The 26,472-nt window shown below is 49.9% G+C and overlaps 1 protein-coding gene across 2 annotated transcripts; it reads left to right on the top strand.

Moving 5' to 3' along the window:
* Window positions 1–25,906, top strand: KLHL12 (kelch like family member 12). 2 transcript variants are annotated; one of them, XM_014258903.2, is made up of 12 exons: window positions 1–78; window positions 314–511; window positions 7,265–7,418; window positions 8,215–8,432; window positions 11,462–11,611; window positions 13,297–13,411; window positions 16,634–16,740; window positions 17,629–17,824; window positions 18,487–18,645; window positions 19,834–19,932; window positions 23,847–24,033; window positions 24,353–25,906. In XM_014258903.2, exons 2-12 carry the CDS (start codon window positions 326–328, stop codon window positions 24,477–24,479), a joined length of 1,698 nt encoding a protein of 565 aa, XP_014114378.1. In that variant the 5' UTR covers window positions 1–78; window positions 314–325; the 3' UTR covers window positions 24,480–25,906. The 2 variants fall into 2 exon arrangements, with proteins under 2 accessions (XP_014114378.1, XP_005530239.1); XM_005530182.3 differs by lacking the exon at window positions 1–78 and having other exon boundaries at window positions 287–511.
* The last annotated feature ends 566 nt before the right edge of the window (window positions 25,907–26,472 follow it).

Here is a 26,472-nt window from a genome sequence, read left to right as displayed (position 1 = left end):
CAATCAGAGCGCGCGGCGCGGGGAGAGGGAAGGGCGGGGGGAGGCGAGGTGTGCGGGCCGGGACCTCTCCCCGCGGCGGTGAGTGCGGCCGGGCCGGGCAGCCCCGGGCGGAGCGGAGCGGGGCGGGGCCGGGCTGGGCAGGGCTGGGCTGGCGGCCCCGGGGTGGTGTCGCCGGGGCGGCCGCGCCGCGGGGTCGCGGTGGGCGGGGGCGGCGGGCGGGGCGGGCGCTGAGGGCGGGCGGGGCGGCGCGGCGGCAGCGCCCCCTGTCGGCGGCGGGCGCCGTGCCATGTGGCCGTGCTGGCTGTGCCCGCAGGTGCCGCGCGCCATGGCCCCCCCCAAGGACATCATGACCAACTCCCACGCCAAGTCCATCCTCAACGCCATGAATGCCCTGCGTAAGAGCAACACGCTCTGCGACGTCACCCTCCGCGTGGAGCACAAGGACTTCCCGGCCCACCGCATCGTCCTGGCCGCCTGCAGCGACTACTTCTGCGCCATGTTCACCAGCGAGGTCGGTGCTGCCGCCGGCCCTGGGTGCTCCGTGGGTGGAGGAGGCAGGGCTGCCCAGTGCTTGGGCTGTTCTCTGTTGACCTGCTCAGCAGCTGGGCCAGGATTCCCCCGTGGGGGCTCAGGATCCCCTTGTGGTGATCCTGGAGTCCACTGGATACTCCCCGTGGTTGCTCAGGATGCCCCTGTTGTGCTTCTCGATCCCTTCATGGTGGCTGTGGGTGCCTCGGGAACCCCCATGGTGGCTCTGGATTTCTCTGTGGGCTCGAGGTCCAACCATGGTGGCCCCGGGTCTCTCTGAATCCCCCCATGCTGGCCCTGGAGCCCTCTGGATTCTGTCCTGGTAGCCCTGGAGCTCTTCGAGCTGATTCTGTGTCCTCTTATGGTGGCCCCAGAGCCATTTATGGTGACCTAGTGGGGAGTTAAGAGGTTGTGGTAGGGACTGTGGCCTTGATTCATGGTCTGCTGTGACCACCTTGTGCCCAGTGAGCTGCCAGGCTGAGCTGCCAAGCCGGAGAGTTCTGATACATTTCCTTATTTTTCTAGTGATGATTTGTGGTTTCTGTGGTTCCGGGCATCTTTCTTGCCCTGGTGCCAAGCTGTGGGAGCTGTGCTGGGGAGTCTGGGCAACCCTTTCCGTGCAGGGGAGGGTGTTTGATGTGTGCTCTGGCCTCCCCTTGGCACTGGCTGAGAGCTGAGCTGTGCTGCTCTCCTGCCACGGGGATGTCACTGGGGCTGGGGTGGCTCTGAGCGCCAGGTGCTGCACTCAGCACATCTCACCTGTGAGCACCTTGGCTCTCAGCCCTTCCTGTGAGACTTGCAGTACCTGTGTGCAGTTTCCCTGAGTCACTGACAGGCACTGCTTCAGCTAGAGCTAGCACTCACTGTTAAACGTCAGATGCTTTGCCTGGCTTTGTCTTTATAAGTTTGAGTCAATCTTTGCAGCTTTATCTTATGGAAGATGTTTTCCTTATCCTACCACCTTCCCCATTAGCAGGGAGAAACACTGTTAAGTAGCTCACAGGTCCTAGAGCCCTCCCTGCTAGCCCAGGAGTCATTGCAGCAGACAATGATATTTTTCTTTGTTTTACCCAGGCATGAAGGCTGTGGCAGAGCTGTGTGCCCACTGCTGTCAGTGCTGTCAGGGCAGCAGGTGTCTCAGTTTTCACAGTCCTGTGCAAAGCAACCAAAATGATGCATGTGTGGCCTGACCACAGATCAATATTTTTTTTTTTGTCCATATCTTCATGAAATTTGTAAATTCATCAGGTTTGTGCTCTTTCTCTGCATAAAGGAAATGCAATTAAATGAAGAAAACGCACAAAGCAAATTCAATCCCTGGAGGCTGAAGTTCTCTGTTTTCCAGTAGCTCTAGGTGCTCAGCAGTACAGCAGAATATCTTTGCTTCTCTGGGTTTGCCTCCACAATCCTCTCAGTGCTTCTGACTTCTGGACTTTGTCTAGGCAGTGTGCAGAGATCCAATCACTCCCTGTGCTCCAGAACGTTCTTTGTGGCTGCTAACAAAGGCCGGGCGTTGGTGTGCTTTGGGTCTGAGCTGAGATGTCTCTCCTTGCTTTGTTACACTCACATTAACTGTAATATCATAGTGATATTCATTCAGACATGTAGATCTTCCTAGGAAATTAAAATTTTCCTGGGCAAACACCTGTGCTCAGTGGGCAGAATTGCTTGCTGTCTCATGCTTCCACACTGCCCCTGCTTTAAGGGTTTTTTTTCTTTTGCTTAGTTTGTGTTTCTTCCAAACTTGCTTCTTTGTTATGGAAACCTTAAAGTGACCAACCTGCCAAGGGGCACACAATTACAGAGTGTTTGTGGGAGAGCTTCCTTCCAGGAAGGGAAGCCTCAGAGTGGACTTGTTTCCTGTGTGTGTCAGCAACAAGTGTGTCGAGGCCTGTGATGGGACAGTGCTTGGACAATCTCCAGGCACTTGTGGGTGCAGAGTTTGGCCAGGCTGGGACGCCAGGGAGCTTAGATTGTGTGTGGTGTCATGGACTGACACACCCTGCCAGGGCTTCTTTGGCACTCCATCGCTTTCCTCCTGGGGAAATGGGGCCTGGGGACTGCTTGGCTTCTCTGATGTGCCAGGTTGGACTGCACGAGGCTTTGCTCAGAATTGATCTTGGGGTTATGCCATGGCATTCCTAGCCTTTTATCCTGGGGTTATGCCACAGTATTCCTGGTGTCACATCTGTGCATGGCCAGACTGACACTGAGACTGTCAGCAGATACTGTTGTCATAAAAAAACTGCCTTTCCCTCTCTGTGTCTCAAGTTTCCTTCCTCCTCTCACTTCCGATTTTTAACATTCTAAAACATTCTCAATCTAGCTTAGAATTAATTTCTTCCCATTTTCTGTTCCTATTTTACGGAATGAGGAGAAGCCACTGATCACCTGATGAACCCCAGGCTTTTTACAACATTTTGCCCCTGTGCTGAGTGGTGCAGGAAAACTGAAACACCATCAGTTTTACCTACAAGGTTGTTCCTCATAGTGAAAATTGCAGAACAGTTTTATCTCCCCTGGATCTTGGTTGAGCACTGGTATTCGTCTTTGTTTGGCCAAGTTAACATAACTTGGGATCTTTTAAGAGTTGATCACTGGCTCCACCTCAGAAAGAAACTGTTCTGTCTTCTCTTGAAGGCTATGTTCTAGAAATTGAAGGGTTCTTTTCCCCCAGAACAGAGAAATACTATTCTGAAAGTAAACAACTGGTGTTTCCTGGTTCTTACATGGTCAACTTCCCTGCACAGTAATTGCTCTCCAGGGTGTAGTGAGCCACACATTAGCACTGTCATGCCAGAGTTTCTCTTCCCCTGTGAGAAGAAATTGGGGTTTATTCAAGTGTACTTTTGTGTATCTGCATTAGTAAAGACAAAAACAAGAAGTAGCCTTGGGCAAGAAAGGAGTTGCAAAATTTTAGACCCATTCTCCTGCATAATTGTTGTGGTTTAGCCCCAGGCAGCAGCCAAGCCCCTCAGAGCCCTGTCTTGCTCCCCCACCAGCAGGATCAGGGAGAGAGTCAGAAGGGTAAAAGGGAAAATTTGTGGGTTGAGGTAAAAACAGTTTAATATGGAAAGCAAAAGCCACACATGCAAACAAAACCAGGAATTCACTCCGTTTCCCATGGACAGGCAGGTGTTCAGCCATCCCACAGAGAGCAGGGTTCCATGGCACATAACAGTGACTTGAGAAGACAAACACCATCACTGCAAACATCCCTCCCCCTCCTTCCTTCTGCCCCCCACTTTACATTCTGAGGGTGATGTCGTATGGTCTGGAACATGCCTTTGATCACTTTGGGTCATCTGTCCCAGCTGTGTCTCCTCCCAGCTTCCTGTGCACCCCCAGCCCCCTCGCCAGCCTGGCACTATGAAAAGCAGAAAAGGCCTTGGCTGTGTGTGACCACTGCTCAGCAATAACAAAAACATCTCCATTATCGTCCCTACATTCAGCACAAATCCAAAATACAGCCCCGTGCCAGCCACTGGGAAGGAAATTAACTCAGCTACACCCAGCACAATGATTATGGATGGAATGGAAGAAGCAACGCTGTGTTTCACAAAAGAGCTGTAACCTGCAGCCCCTGCCTTAAGGCTTTCAGCAGCTTGGACATCTTGAGGTAAAACTCCTGAGGCCTCAAAGTGACTCTCCTTAGTTGTTTTCCTGGATGCTGCAGTTGATTTTGGGATCTATACTGCTGCACGCTTCCTATGATGTTAGAAATGTGCTTGTATAAGGGTGTATCAATCCCTGGCTACTTTACTTCCTTCAGGGAGAGTGAGCAGAGCTCTGATATTAAACAAAAAAGTGGGAAACCGATCTGAAATTCTGACAGCAGAGATTCTGTGTGATACCACAGAACAACCTCAAAAGTGAGCAGTGAACACCTTGGAGAGGACAGCTGCCTGGCCTGCGTGTTGGTTGGCATTCTGTGACCATCATCTTGCATTCTGACCAAGTATGTGGCTGCATGGATGAACAAGAGTCAGTCTGTGTCCCAGCAGCCCAGCCCTGAGCACTGCAGGCAGTTCTCTAATGCTGCACACACAGGCTGGAGCTCAGCTCAGCGTCCTCATGAGTCTGAAAGGCTGAGAAGAATTAGGATTCTTGAGTCTGGACAAGGTTCTAGGGTGGCCTTCCAGTACCTGAAGGGAACCAACCAGAAAGATGTTGAGAGACTGTTTTCATTGGGATTACAGGAGAAAGGGGAATGGCTTCAAACTGACAGAGAGTCTACAGAAGGTCCCTTCCAACCAAGACCATTCCATGATTCTGTGTTCAGAACCAAGTTGTCTTGATTCTGTCACTGAGATCCTTCTCTAAGGTATGATGTTAGGATCCCAATTCTGCATCACACACATTAGGTGAAGTTACATGAAATCCTTTCTTCCTTCTAGGCATTCTTAACATGTGAGTAAACTGAGCAAAATAGCAACTGAGTAGTGGAGTGTAGCAGAAATACAAGGGAAGCAGGAAGTAATCATCTCTATGGTATTAGCATTGTCCTCATGCTTTGTGTTGTGGTCAGCAATATAAAGAGAATACATGCGTGGCTGGTTGATTGTGGGTCAGGAGCTTCTTTATCAGCTCCAGGCTGATAATGTGAAAAACTGATGCTTACAGCTATCAGGAAGAAGTTTGTAACATCTTTGATCCTAAATGTGTATGGTTTATGTCTGCATTTGCTTATTGGAATCATCTGAATGTCTTGTCTGATCAGTTCTGAACTTTGGTAGCATCTGTGTCCTTTGTGGTACAAACAGCTTAGTCTTGTTTCAGGAATGTTTTGTCTGGCCCAAGGCAGGAACTGGTTTTAGCTTCTGAATGCAATGCCTGGTCTGTCACACAGCAGGTCAGACAAGGTAATTTGCTGCTCCTTCCTGACTTTGGAAGCCATAAAGTTTGTTCACTGAGTCAACAGATTTGAAAGGCCTCTTGCCTCAAATTCCTTCGAGGGTCACCATTACCTCCTGTACTTCTCTACTGCAAATGTATCTCTGCATCATAGGCAGGGCTCAGTCCCAGCAGACATCTCTGCTGTGTCATGGAGTGCCTCTGCAGGAGTAGCTTCCACTGCTCCTATTTTCTGTATTCTGTATCACCTTTTCCCCAGCTGTAGCAGATTTGAAGTTCAGTGATGGTGTTTTGGCCATACTTTCTGCTCCCTGAGCCTCTGCCCAACTGGCTGTACCCACTTTGGGCTCATTTTTGGAAGGAGAAGCCATGAGCTTTTGTCTGCATTGTGCTTGCACTGGTGCTGACTATTCCAGAAGTCAGGGGCTGGTTTTGTAGCATGCCACAGGAAGATTATTATCTCTTGAGGTGCAGCCATGCTGCTGAGCTGGCAGCAATGTGCAGGGTGTGATCGGTGAGCCCACCAGCCAGTCCACTGGTCAAGAATCATTGAGTGCTCTGCCAGCAGCTCTGTGCTGGAGGCACTGAACCATAAAACTGATGCTTTGTGAAATGTAATCTGTTTTGTGCAAATTTGATGGATTCACAGTATTTGCTATTCCCAGAGATTGACCACTGAGAGGATAATGTTCCTTGGAAAAAATAATTATTCCAAAATTAATCATAGAGGTGATAAAATAGTCAGGGGACAAAGTCTGGATTGTGTAAGTAAGTGCCATCATTGCACAAACTGTCATTTTACTTAATTTCATTTTAGGAATGAAATTCACCATAAGCTTGAAGAATGAATCAGGAAACTGACAGGTTGAGAAAGCTTTTTCTTTGGCTTGGTTTTAAAGGGGAGTGGTGAAGATGTCCAGGTGCTGGAAAGGAAAATTACTTGTCAGTAGAATTGACTTGTTCAGGTTTAGGGCTGGACATGCCCAGCTCAGGCAGAAGGATGTCCTCCTAGTAGGGGGCACAGAGATGCCAGATTTCTGGGCCACAGAGACACTTGGCAAAACTCTCAAAATAAGGAAGAAATTGATAAAGTCAGCCCAGCAGCTGTGCTGAATTCAGCTCTGAATGGGTAGAAGGTAATTCCAACAGGGGCATGTCGTAACCACTGACTCACAGCCACCGACTCCAGAAGTCCCCTGACCCAGAGGAAGAGAAGGACTGAGCATGGGACTAATCAGCCTAAGAAGCAAGGAAATCGTTAACCAGTAGGAGATAGAAGGATAATCAATAAGAGAACTATGTATCTTGTGCCAATAAACATTAATACCTTTGTTTGCTACAATGTATAAATAGTAAACAGTTTTGCCAGTCATGTGCTGGCTTTGGGGGTTGGCCCCCAGCCCCTCTTTCTGTGCTGAACTGAAATGATTCAAATGCCTGCACTCTGGGTGTGGATTGGCCTCTTTCACACTGTTAAAGGGCCAACACTCAGGTGGGGACTCAATGGGAGCTGCAGCGTGTCACACACATCCAGCTCATGGAGGAATTCCCTTGGAGTAAAGCTGGAGTACTGCATGGAGGAGTTTAGTTGTCTTGCACAGGTGACACGTATTCTCTGCTGACTCAGATCTCAGCTCACAGGTTTTACTGTACAGTGTGACTGTCCTTTTGATCCATAAAGAACTTTATCATTTACTCATTCTGTAAGTGAATTCTGTAGGGAAATTCCCTCCTTCCCTATATCTTTTCAGTGAGCACCAGAATAGAAAGCAAGACCTCTGTTGAATTCTCTGACAGATCTTATTTTCAAACCTGCTGAGTGTTGTGGGCTTTCTGATCACATTAATGAAAAATAAAGCTGTGTCTCCCTTTTTATTTACAGCTCTCAGAGAAAGATAAACCCTGTGTGGATATCCAGGGCCTGACAGCCTCCACCATGGAAATCCTGCTGGACTTTGTATATACAGAAACTGTGCATGTGACAGTAGAAAACGTCCAAGAATTGCTGCCAGCAGCATGTCTGCTTCAGCTGAAAGGTAATTCAAGGATTAGCACAAATTGCATCATTGCTGCTCTTTAGAGATTTGGTTTGTTTGACCCTATGTGCATGGAAGAGGGATGGGCAGAGGAATAATATTTATAAGTAGTTACATCAAGCATATATTTTCTTGTGTGCTGTGGTAGATGTAGAGTACCTCATTGGTAGAGGAACGGATTTGGGTGCAAAACAAAATGGTAAAACAGGTTCCATTCTTTGGGCTACTGTACTTCTGCAGGAATATTCCCAAGAGGAATTGTGAGTTGTGTAGCACATAAATGTTACAGCTCAGTTATATTATTATTATAATAAGCAATCCTGGATGTCATTTGAGCTGCCATCACAGTATGTCTGGGTCAGTAACAGACTGGTTGTTGTCATTGTACATGCACCTGTGGAGCTATCCTGGACAATTACCCCAAATCCCAGACAACTTACCCAAAAGTTATCATAGACCTAGAAATCTGGTGCTATATCCACTAGCAGACACATTAGTGGTTTATAATCCATGCAGCTGATTACAACTCACATTGGAGTCTTCCTAGTATCCAATTGATGTAATTTTTTCACTGGAATAGAACAGCCAGAGCTCAGACCAGCCCAAAACGTGGTCTGGCTGCTCCAAGTGTCTTCACAGTCCCCAAAGCAATACATGCATGTGTGTGTTTCTGTAATACTTGTTATCTGAGTTGGATTTTTCTTATTACTTAGAACTTTCTTTCTTGAAGCCCTTGCCAAAGCAGTGGATTGATAGTAAGCGTGCAGTGCTCATTCACCCCTCCAATTTTCCATAGGTGTGAAACAAGCTTGCTGTGAGTTTCTAGAAAGCCAGCTGGATCCATCAAATTGTTTGGGCATTCGGGATTTTGCTGAGACACACAATTGTGTGGATCTAATGCAAGCTGCAGAGGTCTTCAGCCAGAAACATTTTCCAGAGGTGGTTCAGCATGAAGAGTTTATCCTCTTAAATCAAGAAGAGGTTGAAAAGCTCATCAAGTGTGATGAAATTCAGGTAAAACCTGAAAAGTACCATTACTATGCAAAGCATTGAAGTAAAACATTGAAACCAGTCAGTAATTAGTCCATACTCCTGGCATGGACTCCTCACACCGTTCCTGAACTTGAAGTTTAATTTTCAAGAACCGTCTATTTTTATTTTTGCTAGCTTGTAATTTTATCAATACCATGTAACTTCTCTGTAAGAATTTGTTGTCACACAAGTGTTCCTTGCAAGTCAATGACAGTGAGTTAGTTCCCTTTGCAGTTATTGGCCCTTCATTCCCTCCTTTCCCTGGAGAAGATAAATTGTCTCAATGGCTGCATTTCAGAAATAGCCCCAAGCTTTAAATTCTGTTTGCCTGCTGATCAGCAGCACAAGGAACCCTGGGATGGTGCAGGGTGGTGTGACCCTGCAGGAGGTTGCAGGGAGATTTAGTTCCCTGAAGGTCAGATTCTGGAGGATGTGCTATGTGACTGGAACATGTCAAATACATTTTTACAGCTTTTGTATGAATAAGTTGAACATTCCCTGGTAATGAGGAGAGAGCTTGATTATCTGTTGAGGTGGATTTTGTCAAGAGCTGATGTTCACTGCAGTTGAAAGGCTTGAAGCAACCACTGCTCAGAGGTCAGGGGAACAGGAATGCTTGGAAGTAGACCAGTGTATGGAATATCTTTGGTGGGATTCTTGAAAAGCCAGTACAGGGGTAGCCAGAGGAGAATTGTTGATGTATTCTTTGAAAGTGGTCTTCAGCCATGCCAAGATCCCCTTGTTAATGAGGCTGCTTGAGAAAGAGCATGTGAGCCAGTGGTGAAGGACCTGGCTCCAGCTGGGATCTGCAGAGGAGAAGGCTGTGTTTGGTGTTTGACAGGCTGCAGTTTTGTGCTGTGAGGGGCTGAGCTCCTGTGGGTTGTGATGATACTGAGAGCAGCTTCTGGGCTGGGAGGAAAATAATGAGGAGCTTCAGAATGACCCAGCCAAGCTTCTTGGATAATCTGCTTGGGAAAAGTGACATTTCTTGTGGATTGGAAGGGCTGGCTCAGATCTTGCAGCAGGCAGTTTGTTGGGCATGCACTGTTGTACCTTAAGGATATGTGGTAGAATATGTAAATAGATCAAAGGAGGGGATTCTCGCCCTCTTCTCTGTCCTTGTGAGACCTCACCTGGAGTGCTGTGTTCAGATCTGGGGTTCTCAGCACAAGAAACACGTGGACCTGTTAGAAAAGGTCCAGGGGAGGCCATGGAGCTGCTCTGAGGGCTGGAGCCCCTCTGCTCTGGAGCCAGGCTGGGAGAGCTGGGGGTGTTCACCTGGAGAAGAGACAGCTCCAGGGAGAGCTTATAAAGGGGCTTATAAAAAAGAGGAAAAGTGATTTTTTTAAGTGGGCAGAGAGTGATAGGACAAGGGGTAACAGCTTTAAATGGGAGATATTTAGACTTGATGTTGGGAAGGAATTCTTCCTTGTGAGGGTGGGGAGGCCCTGGCACAGGTGCCCAGAGCAGCTGTGGCTGCCCCATCCCTGGAAGTGCCCAAGGCCAGGCTGGATGGGGCTTGGAGCAGCCTGGTGTGGTGGAAGGTGTCCTGCCCATGGCAGGGGGTGGAATAGGATGGGCTTTAAAGTCCCTTCCAACCCAAACCAGTCTGGGATGAGGAGCAGATGTCTCTCCTCCTGTGCCAGCACAGAGGTGCTGTGTGGAACCAAGAGCATGGTGAGGGAACACCCTCAGAAAATCTCTGGGCTGCTCAAGAAGTGCAATGACAGGTCCCCACTGTGATCCTGCATTTAGTGTTACTCATCATTTATCAGAAAACATAAATGATCTAATGAACAGTAAAACTGTTAAATATATCTGAGGACATACAGTTCAGGAGGGAATAAATCAACACAGGATTATTTGATTTAAAGAGGAGGTGGGGAAATTGGAAACAATACAGTAGTCTGCTCTCCTTTTGTGAGCTCTCATTGTCCTTTCCCTGTAATTCCAAGAAAAAGAGGCCATTCCAAATTACATTGTAACAAATATAAAACAATGGCATAGAAGAATGCCTTACATAATTAACCTCTATGGCTCCCTGCTTCAAAACATTCTGCCTGACAGCTTCAAACTGGACTTCAAAGGGGACCAGTCATAGGCTGGTGGGAAGGCTCGGTCCTTTCATCACAGGCTCTTATTTTATCTTCATATTTAGTCTCAGTTAACAGACTTTGTGATAATAAATTCACGTCTGATTTCCTTTTACATTGGATGATCTGATAGATGTGCAAAAAGAAAACAAACTCTAAGTAATATATAATAGAGATTTTTACCATTCTTTTGCTTTTGGTAATAGGAGGTGTCCCAAAGCACCTGTGGTTCTCTAACAGTATCAAATTTGGATGGTTTAATCAGTGTAATCTCCCAGAAGTGGTGTAAGCACCAACATGTCCTGAATGGAGACAGAAATAAACTAGTGATAAAATAAAATAAACAGTAGAAATAAACAGTAACGTTCATGCCCTGGGATTCTCCACTCTGAAATCCTTTGTGGTTTTTAAAAGGTGGATTGAAATGAAAAGATCCCTTAAATGTACCTGCTCTGGCTGGAGTGTCTGAGGAGCAGTGCGTGGGCACGGGGCTGCCAGGGCCTAAGCAGTTCGCTGTGCAAAGGAAACAGGATTCAAATCATCTCTTTGATAGCACTTGGAATTTTGCAGGATCACAGCTCCTGCTCCAGAGAACTGGGGGAGCTATCCTCTGAGTTCCCACTGGTCAGTGGATGGCGCTCTCAGCTCCAGGCTCTGCTCCACAACACCTAACACTGCTCTGGGGCTAGGACTGCCCATTGTTGATCTCAGCTGCAGAGGAAAAAGCAAACGCAGGTTTAAGGAAAAGAAAGTGAGGGAATTCACTGTGGCTGTGGGGATTTCCCTAAGAGACACATAGCTGACGTGTCCTGCTCCCTTGCTCGTGTGAAGCAGTGCAACAGCCTGGACATTGTGTGCTCCATGGCAGTAGCTGCAGTGTCAGGCTGCCAGGTGATCAGGATGTGCCTCCTGTTGCAGGTGGACTCGGAGGAGCCGGTGTTCGAGGCGGTGATAAACTGGGTGAAACACTCCAAGAAGGAGCGAGAGGCGTCGCTGCCGGAGCTGCTGCAGTACGTGCGGATGCCGCTGCTCACCCCGCGCTACATCACGGACGTCATTGACACCGAGGTACGGCGCTCCCTGCCTGCTCCTGCCGGGCTCTGCTGGCCTGCAGAGCTCAAAGCTCTTTCTCTGCTGCCACTGTTTGATGGTGACACTGTGGAGCTGTCCCTGCTCAGCCGCAGTGCTGCTGTCACGCTGAGCAGTGTTTGCTGTGCCAGCAGTCACAGCATCCCGCTCTGCAGCCGCAGGGTGCCCTCTCCAGCTGTCTCTGCACAAATGCACAGCACCTTTCTGTTGTCATCTCTCACAGTCTCCAACAAATGCTTTCTGCCTTCATTCCTAAGCACTGGCAGGTCCCCTTCCTCAGGCTGAAGATTGCTGGCATGGACATCAGGGAGGTCATGGCTCCTCAGAAGGTGTCTGAGGTGCAGAAGGCCAGCAAGTACTTGAGTGAGAAAGACAGCAGCTGTGTGGGTCCAGGACCAGCACACAGCCAAGAGCCATGGCTAACACTGCTGCTTTTTGTTCTGGGATGCTGCGGAGCCAACCCAAAATGGGGGTGATGTAGAGACAATTAAGCTTTTCAGGGCAAGTTTAATTCCAGACAAGAAGTGATGCTGACCCCAGGCAAGATTTCAAAGGAAGGCCCAGAGAAGGTCAAACCAGCCTTCAGGTTAGATGGTGATAGGATGGACTCAAGGATTATTATCCCTTGTCACCTGGTGCTGAATAGTGAATGACAGACATTTTTTTAGGTCAGGAAAAGGCTGGTTTAGCAACAGTCATCTCAGATGTGATAGATTATGGATTTTACTAAATCACAACAACCTAATGGTTGTGTTAGGTTGTGCCAGAGCTAAAGGGTGTTCAGTCAGATTGTCATGGTCCACTTCAAACTGAAATTGAAGCTAATGGAAAAGGGACTGGTACCAAAACAAATAGATCTGTTCCAAATCCAGCCCGAGACAGAGTGTGTACAGCCCTCAGCTCTCAGCCTGAATGTGCAGGGTGACCTGTCCAGTCTGGCAGTGCCACACACTGGTGGCACATCCTCAGCTTGGGGCAGTGTGGAGAGCAGAGTGTTGGCTCCATGTGGCTGCCTCACACAGACACCAGAAACCTGCAGAATCTGAACAAAATCTGAGCTTTCTGAAGCAACATGTACACCCAACACCCAAGGGAAAATGACTGCTGAGCTGAAGGGAAGTTGGTCCAGGCCCTCAGCTAGGGAAGGGAATTACACAGCACTGTGGGAGGAGACAAGGCTGTCCTTGGGTGCCCTTCACTCTTCAACAAGACCTCTGCTCCTGTTGCCTCTTCACAACTCCATGTCCCGTGGGCACAGTGATCAGGGCAGTAAATCAGCTGAATAGTTTAACTGTGCTGTGCACCCCATCTCTTCTCCAATGGCAGGTGCAGGACAAGTTATGTGTGGTTTCACTGCCAGTTCCCCTTCCTAGTCATACTTCTACTGGCTTAAATGGAGCAGAAGTGGCTTTTCCTTAGTGTTCCAATGCAGCCATTTTCCTTAAGGAGCCTTCAGTGCCAGACTCTGAGGATGGAGCTGTATCTTCTTAGCTGCAGTCTGGTCTTCAGTTGCCTTTGCATTTCCCTGCGTGCCGTGTCTCTACCAGGACCTGCACACAAGTCCTTTTCATGCTGTCTGAGCTGATGAGAGTTGGCTTTAGGACAGTTCTTCTGAGGTTTCTTAAAATACATTGCATGTACCAGTGACTCATGTTTCTCCCCAGCCTTTTATACGCTGCAGCCTGCAGTGCAGAGACCTCGTAGACGAAGCCAAGAAATTCCACCTTCGGCCCGAGCTGCGGAGCCAGATGCAAGGACCCAGGACACGAGCACGTCTGGGTGAGCAGCAGGGGAAGGGACCCTGAGAGGGGCCAGGGCACTGGCAGGTGTGTCAGACGCCTTGTCTAGTGCCTTGTGATTGTGTTGATGTTCCTAACAGCAGTAACTCGTCATCCCAAGTCCCCAGTGGGACAGAGAAGGGACTGGAGTAAAGGACAGAGGTGCCTCTTCTACAGAGCACAATTGTTTAGTGCCAGTGTGGGGAGTAGCTGATGGCCATTAAACCCAGACCCCTGCTGTGGCCTTAAAACCAGTTTTCTGAGTTGCTGGTGCCTGCAGATAGTTTTGTCCCAGCATGCAGCTGTGAAAGAACTGTTGGAAGAGTTTCTTCCTATCTGAAGAGGCAGGTATCAGAGTCCAAAATTGAGCTGTGAGGTAACAGCTGCCTTACAGTGACAGCAAGTTTCCACAGCAAACTGAACAGGGGAAGGTGCAAGGAGGGAGATGGGGATATCCCTCTTACCCTTCAGAGGTGCAGTTTTTTTTTTCTCCCTAGCCTTGTTAAGGTAAATAAATGTTGATATCTTCCTTTATTTCAGTAACTCCTACCAAGCACTGTCACTGAATTGTTCAGAAAATGTTTGTCTTAGGGCCGTGAACATGCAAGAGCAACATAAATGTAGGAATGTCCTACAGAAGAAGGAAAAGTATTTTACTGGCTGCTTCTGTCAGACTGTCTGTGCTGTACCTGTGTCCTGGTGCACTCCCAGAGCACTGCCCTCAATGCCAGCATGGACCATTCTCCCTGCAAGGAATCCTGCCTGTGTGTTCTCCAGTGCTACTGCAGGTGTGGAGAGAGACCCCAAAATCCCTTTCTGACCTCTTTTAGGGGACAGAAAGCAGTTTAACCTCAAAAGGAGGAGGACAGATTAGGTTTGTCAGGGACATACTGATCAGACTTTTCTGGCCTGAAAAGAATGTTGTTATGCTGTTCCTGTATAGTCCAGGCCTCAGCACATTTTGTGGGAATTCCTATGCCAGTTTCAAAGACCTGCACTTCAGCTCACCCTGTCCCTGGTATCAGACTTCCAGTATCTGAAGGGATCCAACAAGGAGCCAGAAAGGGACTCTTCATCAGAAACTGCAGCACTGGGACAATGGGGAATAGTTTCACATTGAAAGAAGGGAAATCTAGGGAAGAAATTCTCCCCTGAGAGGATGGTGAGGCCCTGGCACAGGTTGCCCAGAGAAGCTGTGGCTGCCCCATCCCTGCAAGTGTCCAAGGCCAGGCTGGATGGTGTTGCACTATATTGGGACTCTCTTGAACAGGAGAGCAAGGTTTATTACCCCAGATCTTCTTTTACAGACAGATACACAAAGGTCTGGAAAGGTAAAACCCTTATGGTCAGTGAACTAACACATCACCATCATTGGTCAGTGGGGTTCACCACCCCTTCTCTTGCAAGAAAACAAGAAACTGACAAACAGCACCTGCAAGGCTGTTCTCTATCTCTGAGAATTGTTTTGATTCCTCCTTATGTTTTCCCAAGCCGCTTTCTCAGGCCAGTCTGAGAAAGTTATGTGGTCTGCTTTTCCACGGACACTGTGCTCCCTGCTTTCTACTTGCATTTAGCATCCATAGGATGGGGCTTGGAGCAACCTGGGCTAGTGGAATGTGTCCCTGAACATGGCAGGGAGTGGCTGGCTTCCTCATGGCATGAACTTTCAAGTCCTTTCCAATACAAACCATTTTGTGATTTTTATGATTTTAGAAAAAGATATTTCATTTTATTAATTTAAATACTTTGCCTGATTAAAAAGACATTAAAAAACTGTTTTATTATCTGATTGTACAGGTTAAAACTTCACATTATTGCTGAGGTTCATCCTTTGGATTCAGCCCTAGCTGCTTTAATTGATTCCATACCATCTGATATCAGCAATGTGTCACTCACAAACTGTGGTCAAGGCATGTATTAACTTTGCATGGGAGGAACTGAAGTGATTGCACTTTTAGTTGTCTTACTGGAAAGGAGGCTTTCCAAGATGTTGGAGCTCTTGTGAATCCTTCCCAGTTATTTTTTATATTATTCTTCATCTGAGGTGGCAGCTTTTCTGCTTTGTGACAGACAAAACCTTGTTAAATGTTGCTTGGTGTTCGGTCCTTGTGCAATGAAAGGCTGGACAGCCCTAAATTCTAGTGATAAACTCCCTGTTCCAGAAAAGGCCCAAGGAGTCAAGGAGATGTTGAGGTGTTCTAAACCTAAATTCTAGTGATAAACTCCCTGTTCCAGAAAAGGCCCAAGGAGTCATGGAGATGCTGAGGTGTTCTAAACCTAAATTCTAGTGATAAACTCCCTGTTCCAGAAAAGGCCCAAGGAGTCAAGGAGATGCTGAGGTGTCCTAAACCTAAATTCTAGTGATAAACTCCCTGTTCCAGAAAAGGCCCAAGGAGTCAAGGAGATGCTTAGGTGTTCTAAACCTAAATTCTAGTGATAAACTCCCTGTTCCAGAAAGGGCCCAAGGAGTCAAGGGGATGCTGAGGTGTTCTAAACCTGAGACAGAAGCCTGCTTCCAGGCAGTGATTAGAGAGGAAGTTAAAACTCTGCAGGTCACAGCTATTATTAACAGTCATGGAGGAAATAAGAAAAACTCAGAGAACTCATCTAAGAGAAGAGAAAGTAGAGGGAAGGCAATTTTGAAATAAAATACACAAGATTTAAGAGACAATTCCTGGGGAAATATTTAATTAGTTTTCTAAGCTTCAGACAGCCTGACTTGTTTCTCAGTTATGTGGTGAACAAAGTCCCCTAAATCTGGTCTGGATGTCACTTGCAACCAAGAGGAGACTTTGTGTTGTGAGGAGGCTGCAGGGAAGCAGCCATTCTCCTACAGATTCTATGGGGTGGTGAGAGGTTTGGGAAGAACAGTGTTAAGGATACAAAAGGAGATATAAAAGAGTGAACTTCAGCACCTGTCTGAGGCAGCTTGTCTTCTCAAAGTGCCTCTGATGTTAGGAGAAAAACAGCAGCCAGCTCCTAACACCTCAGTCAATCGTCTGCCACATGCTCTGAAGAGTTTCTCCTTTCTCTTCCTTGCTGAGCACAGAGGGAGTGTGAGTGCCTGAGCCAGGTTAGGTCATTCTCCAGAGCTGAGACAAAAACAGGGATTTAGAGGCAGCTTGTGCCAGGGAAGGCTCAGAGTTTCATCAGGTTGTTCCCCTGAGATGACCCTTCAGTAGTGAAGGGATTGACTTGGCTTTGCTGTCCCTCTGTGCCTCAGGAGCTAACGAAGTGCTGCTCGTGATCGGCGGCTTCGGCAGCCAGCAGTCCCCCATTGACGTGGTGGAGAAATACGACCCCAAGACCCAGGAGTGGAGTTTCCTGCCGGTAAGGGACTGCTTCTGACCACCACTGGGCTGAGCAGGCTGTGAGCAAACACTGATCCTGCAGCACCAGCTGGATAACTCTTTGGGCTGTCCTCTGCAATCTGCCGAGGATTTCTGACTGAAATGCTTTAGAGATTTATATGGTGAATGCTGAAACCACTTCAGCTTGCAGAGTGACTGAGGGGGTTGTTGTCATAGACCTGATCAGCTGAGCCTGCAGAGACCCACATCTTGGTTGTGGGAGTGAGAACTATCATGTTTCTTAGTGAAGGGGTGTTAAGCTTCAAGGTTAGTGATGATAATTGGAATGTCAATAGGAACAGTGTAATCAGTGCAGCCTTCAGGCTGCTGCATGATCCCACTGCAGTGTTTTGGAGCATAATGGGAAGAGAGAATTCGTGCACTGAGGAGTAGTTCTACCCAAATTAAAATCACCTTTATCTGTGTGAAATGGTGGAGAACTGCCTCTTCCTTAATATCACCAGTCAAGGCAGACTCAGTATCACCTGGCGTTCCAAAATTCTGATCTTTTTTGGAGGCTAAAAGCTTCATCAGATATTCAAAGTCCCCTCTTTTTCCCATTACCAGTGTCTGCAGGAGCCAGTGGGAGGCTAACAAAACATCTCAAATGCATGAAAAATTACACAGCAGCACAGGATAAATGACATTTAGTGTGAAATATTTGAGTGCAGAGAGACATGGTCCTGAGAAGAGAGTATGGCAAGGGGAGGCAGGCACAGTCACTCAGGCTGTGTCCCTTAAATCCATAGTGCTGCCTGCTCTGGGCCATTTCCCAAAGGAGCAGCAGAAGAGGGTGGAGGAGCAGTGGTTGGTCTCCATGGCCAGTGTTGTTTCTCTCTTTGACCTTGGTGCTGCTTTGCTGTCTCAGAGCATCACCCGCAAGCGGCGATACGTGGCCACAGTGTCCCTCCACGACCGCATCTACGTCATCGGGGGCTACGACGGGCGCTCCCGGCTCAGCTCCGTGGAGTGCCTGGATTACACAGCAGATGAGGATGGCATCTGGTACTCTGTGGCTCCCATGAACGTGCGGAGAGGGCTGGCAGGAGCCACAACCCTTGGAGGTACGTCCTGGTCGCCGCCAGAGCAGAACAGGCTGCTCAGCTCCGGCCTGAGATGCCCTGAGCTGGTTTGTGAAGAGTGGGCTGGCTCTGGGGGAGGGGGGGAGCCTGAGATTCTGCCTTCTCATCGCTGGGATGCACAAATGGAAAACTTGCCCACGTATCCTGAGAGGAGCTCTGCCTCCGCTGCGTTCCTGCAGCACGTATCCGTGAACTCTGGGGGAAAGGGGCTCTGTGAGAGATTATGGAGTGGGGAGCTCTGAGGGTGGTGACAGTGTTGGACACCGAGTACAGCTGTGACCATCCAGTGCTGGAGTGACTGGAACATCTGCAGGGAAGGAGTGAGGACTTTGGGGAGGTACTGACATGAGGCTCACCGCAGACAGAGTTTGGTTTTGGGTATGGCAATGTTTCAGTGGTTCTGCAGCATGAAAAAAGATAGCTGGATTGTGTGTGTGTTCTCTTTCATCCATCAGCAAGAAGCAGATTTAAGGGCCAGATGGGACTTGAGTTTGTTTGTTGGGCCTGTGAGCCAGGCTGGGGAGCCTGGGTTCATCTTGGCTCCCAGTGTGTGCCACAGTCTGTTTTCTGTGGTTTGCAGTCCATGTTGTAGCTTTGCTCCGTGTGTGAGGGTGCTCAGCTGGGCCCCACCTCTGTCACTGCAGACATGATCTACGTGTCGGGTGGGTTCGACGGGAGCCGCCGGCACACCAGCATGGAGCGCTACGACCCCAACATCGACCAGTGGAGCATGCTGGGAGACATGCAGACAGCACGGGAGGGAGCAGGGCTCGTGGTGGCCAACGGAGTGATCTACTGCCTGGGTAGGTACCCTCAGCACCTCTGGGAGCTCTGCAAAGCCTGCCCTTTTACCCAAGTGACCATTCAAGTGCAGCACCAACCTGGCATGCCCATGTTAGAAGAGGTTTAACCTCACTGGGCACTCACAGCTGTGTCAGTGAGTGCTGCCTGACCTCACTGTTCCCATCACAATGGCTTGGACTGCAGCTGCCACATCACTGCATGGAATGCTGCACATTGCAAATCACACACAGTTTACACACACGGTATTTGAGGGATGGCAGAAGTGTGGGGGATAAGCAATGCCAGCTGAGGCTTTGTGTGGCCTGGGCAAGTGTCCACATGCCCAGAAATGAAGCAGGTAGCCATGGGACAGAGAGTGCTCCTGCACCATGCAAAGCACTGGTGGCTGTAGTGCTCCAGAAATGTATCCTGAGCTGTCTCTTCTCCAGCTTATTCCTATAGCACTCATTTCAGTTTCAGAGCACCACAGCAGCTGTGAATACAGTGAGATTGCCAGAGGGAACAGAGCAATCTGAAGCTTGTTCTGTGGGTCACCTTCTAGGCCCCAGGGCAGGCAGGCCCAGCATTGCACCCACATCTGTTGCAGTCCTGTTCCTGAGGAGTCACAGATCTTAGGCACTGTTTTCATAGAACCACTGAATGGTTTGGGTTAGAAGGGACTTATTCCACCCCTGCCATGGGTAGGGACAATTTCCACTAGACCAGGTTGCTCCAAGCCCTGCCAAGCCTGGCCTTGAATCTGGACATAAACCAACCACATTTATTCCTCTTCCTCATGCTGTCCCTCAGGGTGGATGGCAGCACACTGCTTTGCTGGTGCTGCACAAAGATTTTGGTATTCACTTGTAAAACAGGTCTTGAGAGATGCCAGCCTACACCATTCAGCCTCGTGCATCTGCAGCACAGACCTGGCAGCTGCACATCTGCAGGGCTGCACCAGCAGTGGCCACAGTGAGCTCAGAGGCAGCTCCATGGGGCTGGCCTGGATTGCTGCTCTCCCCCATCAGTGCAGTGTAGGGGCAGAGCTGGCTCTGGGCTGGCTGCAGGATCCTGTGCCCCACTGGGGTGGGCTGTGCTGCTGGCAGTGCCACGCTGTGCTCAGGGCCCACCAGGCATGGTACTGCTCTCTGCACAGAAAACATTCTCCCCAGCTCAGCCCCATGGTTTGCTCCTGTGTTTTGTTTCAGGAGGCTACGATGGGCTGAACATCCTGAACTCTGTCGAGAGGTATGACCCCCACACTGGACACTGGACAAATGTCACTCCAATGGCCACCAAGCGCTCAGGTAAGAGCCCACAGTGCCTTGAGGTTTTCCTGCTGCACTGAGGGAGCAGTCACTTGCTGGTGTGTTCTGCTGCCCTGGAGGATGCTCCAGCCCCAGTGGGTGGGTTGGCTTTGAGAAAGGATGATTTTACTGGCTTGAATTCCCGAGAGAAATACAAACTTTCACATGTCTCCATCCCATGCCAAGGTGTGTATAGAGGAATGTTGTGGCAGGGTTATAGGTTACAAGGAGGGAAATGAAATGCTGTGTGACTTCCGCAGCCAGGAACAGTGCCTGGCATGGAAAAGAGCTCACAAGGCACAAACTGACTGCAGTATTGGGTCAGTGCTTGTCAGCTGCACAGTTCATGGGGAAGGCAGGTGTGCCCTGCCAGGCTGCTCCTTCACCTGAGCCCTGCTCCAGGGCAGCACTGCCAGAGTCACCCAGCAGTGACTGTACAAATGGTGTAGTCACACAATAATTATCCCCCACCAACTCTTCACTTGCCTCTCTGCCTGGTGTTCTATCCAAACTTTAAGTTGGCAGTTGTATCTAGGACAAAAATAGCGTTTAAATCCTAATTTTGGAGTATCTTTCTGTTAAAGCTCTCCTTCATTTCTCAGAGGAGTTGTGCAGCTCCTGTAGCTCCTGTGTGCCCAGGTGTGTTGACTTGCTCTTGCTGTGTGCCTCAGGGCTCCTGCCCTGCCCTCCAGGCCGTGCTGATGGGCTGCCCTGGCCCTGCCTGTGCGTGCATGGGAAGCTTGTTCTGTGCCTCCACAGTTACATGCTTAGACCCTCTTCCAAATCCCTTTTGAAGTTGCTTTTTTCTCTGCTTCTCTCAATAACTGGCCCTCACAATCATCCTGGGCAGCAGTGCTCCATGTGGTCCCTGTGCAGTGTTCCTGGTTAGGGACAAGTACTGGGTACTCAATAAAACTGGGCTCTGTTCCAAAAACATTTCAGTTTTCTTGTGCCCGCAGTGGCATTCACCAAAACCTCAATCTTTAAATATTTATTCCTGTTAAGTGTTGGTTTATCTGCCAAGAATGGATTTGATTTAGGAGTTGGGCACTTTCCACATCCAAGAGGGCCATACATATAAAACAGGATAAAATCTGCGGCTTTTTCTAGTTCAGAGGCACCGTGTGAGACCAATTCATGAATCCCTAGGGAGCTTGAGGATCAGGTGGCTTTTCTCAAGGGGTCTGCTTTGGGCACCAGAGAAGGCTGACTTCGGACAAGGCCAAAAGCAGAGTTCAAGGGAAAGCTTTCTACAACAGGCATTTGGCAGGTCTGTGCTCCCCACAGGAGCTGGAGACTTTGGTTGCTTTGGCTGCTAAAGCAAGGCTTTCGTGCCTTGGCTGCAGCATGAGCTCCTTGGGGCCACAAGCCAGCAGGAACCTGGTGAGGCTCTTGACCCCAGCACTGGCTCATCTGGTTCCTTCCTTGGCACTGTGACCTGAAGCACCAAGATCTGAAACGTGGCTGTGCCCAAGGGCCTTTTCTTGCCCAAATTTTTGTGCTGCCACTCTGGTACTAACACCCCTAACTACTCACACCTTAGGTACTTGCAGCCTTCATCCTGGTGTCAGTTCAGTCCATCCTGGTGACCTTGGACCCTGCAGGTCTTCTTTTGCCCCCAGGAAACCCTCTAAGAGTTATCCACATGCAGGTTTCTGAATTCTAAGACCAGGCCTAAGAGTGATCTTGGCTTTATTCACAGAGATCATTTCCTCCTTGTTTCTTTTCACCTCTTAGGACAGATTCTGGAGGGAGACTACCTCTCAGAGACCTTGGCCATATTGCATTGCTGGACCAAATTTCCCTGATTAGGTTTGGTCTCTTCAGCCCACTGGGCCAGCCTGGCCATTCCCAGCTGTTCTGGTGCTCTCAGCAAGGACAGACAAGGAAAGCCAGGATGCATTTAATGGAACAGAAAGTCTCTTACACCCTGTTTGTAAAGAAACAGATCCATGCCCTAGAGCTGCAGGGTAGCTGGCTCATTTCCATCAGGATATTCATTAGTGCAAGAGTTCCATGTTGGTGGTGACAGCCTGACAGGGCTGACTGTGTTTGTGTTCCCAGGTGCAGAAGCCCCTGAGGCCACCAAGTGTGTGGTAATGTCACAGTGTCCTCCAGTGCTGTACCTGAGGGCGCTGCCAAGGAGGAACCAAGGCTGGTGGAGGTTATTTGCTGCTGGTTTCATAAATTCCCAGTTGCAGCAGCATATTATTGTCTGCTTTCACTGTGAGAACACCTGTTCAGGCAGCTGCTCCAGCCACCTCTGCCTCTGCAACAGCTTAGAAACCAGTTTTCGTTTTGTCTTCCAGAGGAGAAATGTCAGGGAAATCCCTCCTCCAGCTTTGCATGGAGCAGTGTGCAGCTACTCTCCAGGCCACAGGCAGCAGCTGGGTGACACCAGGTAGTCAGAAACACCAGAGGAATGTTTCTGAGTCTCTGTGCTGACAGTCCCAGCCAGCAGAGTGGGGCTGGTGCTGCTCTGCTCACACGCCTGTGCTCAGGTGTCAGCCCATGTAAAGCTCTTGTGCTGCTGTGCTGCCTGGGCCCCCGTGCCAGAGTCAGCAGTGCTTTGTGGAGTGAGATGTTTTCATGTATATTGGAGACAGCAACAACACAAGACACGGTTATCAGCTCTCTTGGGGGAGGTACAAGCATAAAAAACGTCCCGTGAAGAGGGAGGAATTGACGTGTGACAGTGAGTGTGACAGTGAGTGTGACAGTGAGTGTGACAGTGAGTGTGTGACAGTGAGTGTGTGACAGTGTGTGACAGTGAGTGTGTGACAGTGTGTGACAGTGAGTGTGTGACAGTGGGTGTGTGACAGTGAGTGTGACAGTGAGTGTGACAGTGAGTGTGTGACAGTGAGTGTGTGACAGTGAGTGTGTGACAGTGAGTGTGTGACAGTGAGTGTGACAGTGAGTGTGTGACAGTGAGTGTGTGACAGTGGGTGTGTGACAGTGAGTGTGACAGTGAGTGTGTGACAGTGAGTGTGTGACAGTGAGTGTGTGACAGTGAGTGTGACAGTGAGTGTGTGACAGTGAGTGTGTGACAGTGAGTGTGTGACAGTGAGTGTGACAGTGAGTGTGACAGTGAGTGTGTGACAGTGAGTGTGTGACAGTGAGTGTGTGACAGTGAGTGTGTGACAGTGGGTGTGTGACAGTGAGTGTGTGACAGTGAGTGTGTGACAGTGAGTGTGACAGTGAGTGTGACAGTGAGTGTGTGACAGTGAGTGTGTGACAGTGGGTGTGACAGTGGGTGTGACAGTGAGTGTGTGACAGTGAGTGTGTGACAGTGGGTGTGTGACAGTGAGTGTGTGACAGTGGGTGTGTGACAGTGGGTGTGTGACAGTGAGTGTGTGACAGTGGGTGTGTGACAGTGAGTGTGTGACAGTGAGTGTGTGACAGTGAGTGTGTGACAGTGGGTGTGTGACAGTGGGTGTGTGACAGTGAGTGTGTGACAGTGGGTGTGACAGTGGGTGTGACAGTGAGTGTGTGACAGTGAGTGTGTGACAGTGAGTGTGTGACAGTGAGTGTGACAGTGAGTGTGACAGTGAGTGTGTGACAGTGAGTGTGTGACAGTGAGTGTGACAGTGAGTGTGTGACAGTGAGTGACAGTGAGTGTGACAGTGAGTGTGACAGTGAGTGTGTGACAGTGAGTGTGACAGTGAGTGTGACAGTGAGTGTGTGACAGTGAGTGTGTGACAGTGAGTGTGACAGTGAGTGTGACAGTGAGTGTGTGACAGTGAGTGTGACAGTGAGTGTGACAGTGAGTGTGTGACAGTGAGTGTGACAGTGAGTGTGTGACAGTGAGTGTGACAGTGAGTGTGACAGTGAGTGTGACAGTGAGTGTGACAGTGAGTGTGTGCCAGTGTGCCAGCATCACTCGTGGGTGTGACTGTGGCACCTTCTCTCGGCAGGGGCTGGCGTGGCTCTGCTCAATGACCACATTTACGTGGTGGGTGGGTTTGATGGCACAGCACACCTCTCCTCGGTGGAAGCCTACAACATCCGCACCGACTCCTGGACCACGGTGACCAGCATGACCACACCCCGCTGCTACGTGGGGGCCACGGTGCTGCGGGGCCGGCTCTACGCCATCGCCGGGTAAGCCACGGGGTCCTGCAGCTCTGCCTGCTCAGCAAGCGACCTGAGGGGACACAGCTGCTGCTCCTTCCATGGGGCCTCTCCTGTGTCAGAGGAGACTCCCACAGGGTCACTGAGCCCAACCAAAACAGGCAGCACAAAGGTCCAGGGCCCAGGCAGGCGGGAGGGCGGCAGCAAACAGCAACGGCAGCCTGATGCTGGGGTTAAAATTTGGGCTATACCTGCTGTATGCAGCTGTCCAGCCTCCCAGAAAGAGCTCCGAATGCCTCAGCCTCTTCCTCCAGCACTGTCCTTCATTTGTAGCTTTCTGTCCTGGCAGATACGATGGCAACTCACTGCTGAGCAGCATCGAGTGCTACGATCCCATCATTGACAGCTGGGAAGTGGTCACCTCCCTGGGGATGCAGCGCTGCGACGCGGGAGTCTGCGTCCTGCGGGAGAAGTGATCAGGAGGGAGCTCACAAAGAAAAACGTTCTAAAAGGTCTCGGCTGGAGGAAGAGTCCCGAATGATTTGCGGTCACTGTTCTTGAGAGTTGTGGATGCTGTGGGAATAGGCACCAGAACAGCAGCTTTCTGTGCTGCTTGTGACTAGAGCATGTGCATAACTGTGTGATCTCAGCAGTCATTTGAAATCAGGGGCTCTGTGGGAAGCTGGAGGAAGGAGATGAATGGGTCAGGAGAAGCTGCACTCTCTGCTGTTCCTGCGGCTCAGTCTGTGGGCAGAGCAGAGTTGCCCCAGCCTGGTCTCAGCCAGCCTGGTGACCCCTCCCAAGGACATGTACATACCCCTGGGTCACCTCTTCAGCAGGTCCTCGGGTCGCTCTCAGCCGTGTGGATGTGTGAGGGTGAGCCCAGCTGCTCTTATGTTCCAGCTTCAAATCATCGTGTACGTCCTGAATGTTCCAAGGCGCTCTCGGAGCGCGTGGCTGCAGAGCCGGGCTGGCTGCTGTGTGTGAGGGGCCTGCACTGTCACTGTGTCTGCAGGGTCCTCGCAGGGCTGCTCACAAACGAGTCACAGGTCAGAGCTGTCAACTGCTGGGAGGCAGAGCTGAGGCTCCGGGGGCAGAGGGCAGGGGAGGAGCTCGTGGCCCGCCACAGAAGCGTCTGCAGTGTTTGTGCTCTTGATCAGGTGCTCAGCAAGGTTCATCACATCGTGTTTCCTCAAAAAGCTTGACAGCTCCAGCTGCAGTGGATGTGTGGCACTGGGAGCTTGGCCATGGCTGTGTCCCACCTGTGAGGAGGTCACCTGAGCTGAGGCCAGGGGAGTAGGGACACAGTGGCTGCTGCCCACCGAGGTCCTGCTGGGTGAGTCACCGGGGTTTGTCCCCAGACAGACCTGAGTCCGGCACACCCAAGGCAGCCAAGTTCATTGTTTCAGTGTCCAGGTTTTCCTTTTATCTAGGATTTTTCTGCTTCCAGGGCTGTTCCAGAGTGACATCCAGGATTCTGTTTCGCCCTTTGTTCTCAGCTGTTTATTCCCCTGTCTCATAACTCCACATCCTGTGACACTTGCTATCCCTGGCCTGCCCCAGGAGCCCAGGTGAGGCTCCATGAGTGGATCACAGCAGCTCATGGAGCACTCCCTGCTCAGCATGTCCTGCCTCACTGCGTTCCTGGGAGCACAGGCTCCCCTCTGCCATCAGCTTGGCCCCAGTGCCTGGGCTCCATGTAGTGCTGCTCGTTGAGCTTCCTGCTGACTCCTTGCTTGGGGACAGGGTGGGATCAGGGACATGGTAGCATGACCTAATTATGCACTTTCAGCCAATGCTCTGACCTTCTGCGTTTGTTTCTATCACACAAGTGTTCTGTGGTTTTGTTTCCTATGTTTATTTTTTAATGAAAGTATAAAGAATAAAATATTTCCTGAGCCAGTAGGAGTTCTGTTTCTGTTCTCTACCTTCCAGAGGTATGTTTGACTGCTGTGTGAAGGGTTTGTGCAAACCCTGTGTTAGACAGACAGCTGCTCCAGCTGTGAGATCCATGGCACAGAGACCAGCCAGGCCTGGAGGATTCCCTAATGAGGGAATTTCTTGTAAAATCTGTTGGACAAGGGCTTGGCAGCAGAGAGGAGGAAAAGACTGTGATTACAGTCAACAGCAAAATCATCAGGGGCTGAACATGAGCCCAGGTGTGCCCAGGTGGCCAGGAAGGCCAATGGCACGTGCCTTGTACCAGCCATGGTGTGATGAGCAGGACCAGTGACCATCCCTCTGTGCTGGGGTCACACCTCCAGTGCTGGGAGCAGTCTTGGGACCCTCACAAGAAGAAAGACATTGAGAGGCTGGAGCAAGTTCAGGGAAGGGAACAGAGCTGGGGAAGGGTCTGGAGCCCCAGGAGCAGCTGAGGGAGCTGGAAAGGGGCTCAGCCTGGAGCAAAGGAGGCTCAGGGGAGACCTTGTGGCTCTGCACAAGTCCCTGCCAGAAGGGGGGAGAGGAATG

The sequence above is a fragment of the Pseudopodoces humilis genome, chromosome 26 (assembly GCF_049639895.1).
Source record: "Pseudopodoces humilis isolate 2021_Gansu_Grassland_sample_001 chromosome 26, ASM4963989v1, whole genome shotgun sequence".
NCBI lineage: Eukaryota > Metazoa > Chordata > Aves > Passeriformes > Paridae > Pseudopodoces > Pseudopodoces humilis.
This window is presented reverse-complemented; position numbering and strand designations above follow the sequence as displayed.

Coding starts and splice junctions, on each gene's coding strand:
- KLHL12 (XM_005530182.3), top strand. CDS start 287: ATGTGGCCGTGCTGGCTGTGCCCGCAGGTGCCGCGCGCCATGGCCCCC. Junction 7,419..8,214: donor ATGTCTGCTTCAGCTGAAAG/GTAATTCAAGGA, acceptor AATTTTCCATAG/GTGTGAAACAAGCTTGCTGT. Junction 13,412..16,633: donor CAGGACACGAGCACGTCTGG/GTGAGCAGCAGG, acceptor TCTGTGCCTCAG/GAGCTAACGAAGTGCTGCTC.